This window comes from Myotis davidii, unplaced genomic scaffold (assembly GCF_000327345.1).
Source record: "Myotis davidii unplaced genomic scaffold, ASM32734v1 scaffold762, whole genome shotgun sequence".
Classification (NCBI taxonomy): domain Eukaryota; kingdom Metazoa; phylum Chordata; class Mammalia; order Chiroptera; family Vespertilionidae; genus Myotis; species Myotis davidii.
Window position 1 is genome coordinate 461,394 of NW_006293699.1, and position 1,353 is coordinate 462,746.

The 1,353-nt window shown below is 47.5% G+C and overlaps 1 protein-coding gene across 1 annotated transcript in view; it reads right to left on the bottom strand.

Annotated features, from left to right (window-relative positions):
- Window positions 1–753: 753 nt before the first annotated feature.
- The window catches only part of WDR86 (WD repeat domain 86), a 9,114-nt gene continuing 8,514 nt past the window's right edge, over window positions 754–1,353 (bottom strand). Inside the window, exon 6 of the mRNA XM_015566240.1 lies at window positions 754–813. Within this exon, the coding sequence (XP_015421726.1) occupies window positions 754–813 (60 nt within the window). The remainder of the gene's footprint in view (window positions 814–1,353) is intronic.

The window sequence follows — 1,353 nt, forward strand, 5'->3', positions numbered from 1 at the left end:
CTTCTAATTCAGCGGTCACCTACCTCTCAGACCTCACAGACCACCAGTGGTCCACGGGCCACCTGTTGGTGACTGCTGTTCTAATTCACTGATTTGATCCGCAGTTTCCCCTAATCTGCTGTTTTCTTTCCAATGTGTTCTTTATTTGTGCTGTGTCATTCTTTTTTTCATAATTACTATAACTTTTCTCATGCTGTTGAGCATCTTTACTATCATTATTCTAAACTCTATCAGATAAATTTCTTATCTCCATTTCATTTATCTCTTCTAGAGAATTATTTTGTTCTTTCATTTGGGAGGGTTTTTTGTTGTTGTTTTTTTGTCTCCCCATTTTGGCTGCCTGTTTGGGTTTGTGACTATGTATTGGGTAGAACGGCTACACCTCTCAATCTCTGGTGCAGGACAGTGTCAAATGTTTCTCTACTGCACCTTCTTGTCTTCCTGCACCAGGGGCCAGCCAGGGCCTGGCACACAGGGCAATGTGGATGTAGAAAGCTGTATCAGCTTCTGATAATGAGAGGGGCTGCTGGGGGTGGCTCCCCTCCCAGCCTCTCCAGAGTCTGAGCCCCACTTCCCATGAAGTACCTCTTGGCTAGTACTACTACAGCTGCTCCTATGGCTGTGTCCCACCTTCACCACACAGGACAGAGCTGGCTCCTGTGCATGGCCAGAGGCTACTGCCCCAGACTGAGAAGAGACACTCCCTGATTCATGCGGAAATGGGAGCTCCAAAGCAGGGTTGGTGGGTCCCCACTAAAGAGCTGGTTCCTTGCTCCCTGGCTCTTCCACAGCCACAGCCCCACATTTCACCCACTGGGAGGAGCAGGTGTATGAGGCCCCAGGAGTTGAGACTCAATTTACAGAACAAAAGGAATTCCAGAGCACTATTTTTTTTTTTAAGTTGACTTTTAGGGAGAGGAAGGGAAAGGGAGAGAAACATCTATGCTGCCCTAGCATTGGCCTGCGGACTGAAGGGTCCCTGGTTTGATTCTGGTTGGGCTGATTCCCAGTAGGGGATGTGCAGGGGGCAGCCAATCAGTGATTCTCTCTCATCATTGTTTCTCTCTCCCCCTCCCTTTCTCTCTGAAATCAATAAAAATATGTTTTAAAAAATTCTATGTTGCCTCTTACACGCCCCCTACCAGGGATCCTGCCCTCCACCCAGACATGTGCCCTGATCAGGAATTGAGCCAGCAACCATTTGGTGCATGGATGATGCCCAACCAACCGAGCCACACCAGTCAGAGAATCCAGCGCACTTTGAAGGACATTTATTTTGGTTCTTGACCAGTGTCCTCAGGACAAACAATTTGCAAAAATAATCTGTGGCTCAGGGTTTTTTGAAGAAACATT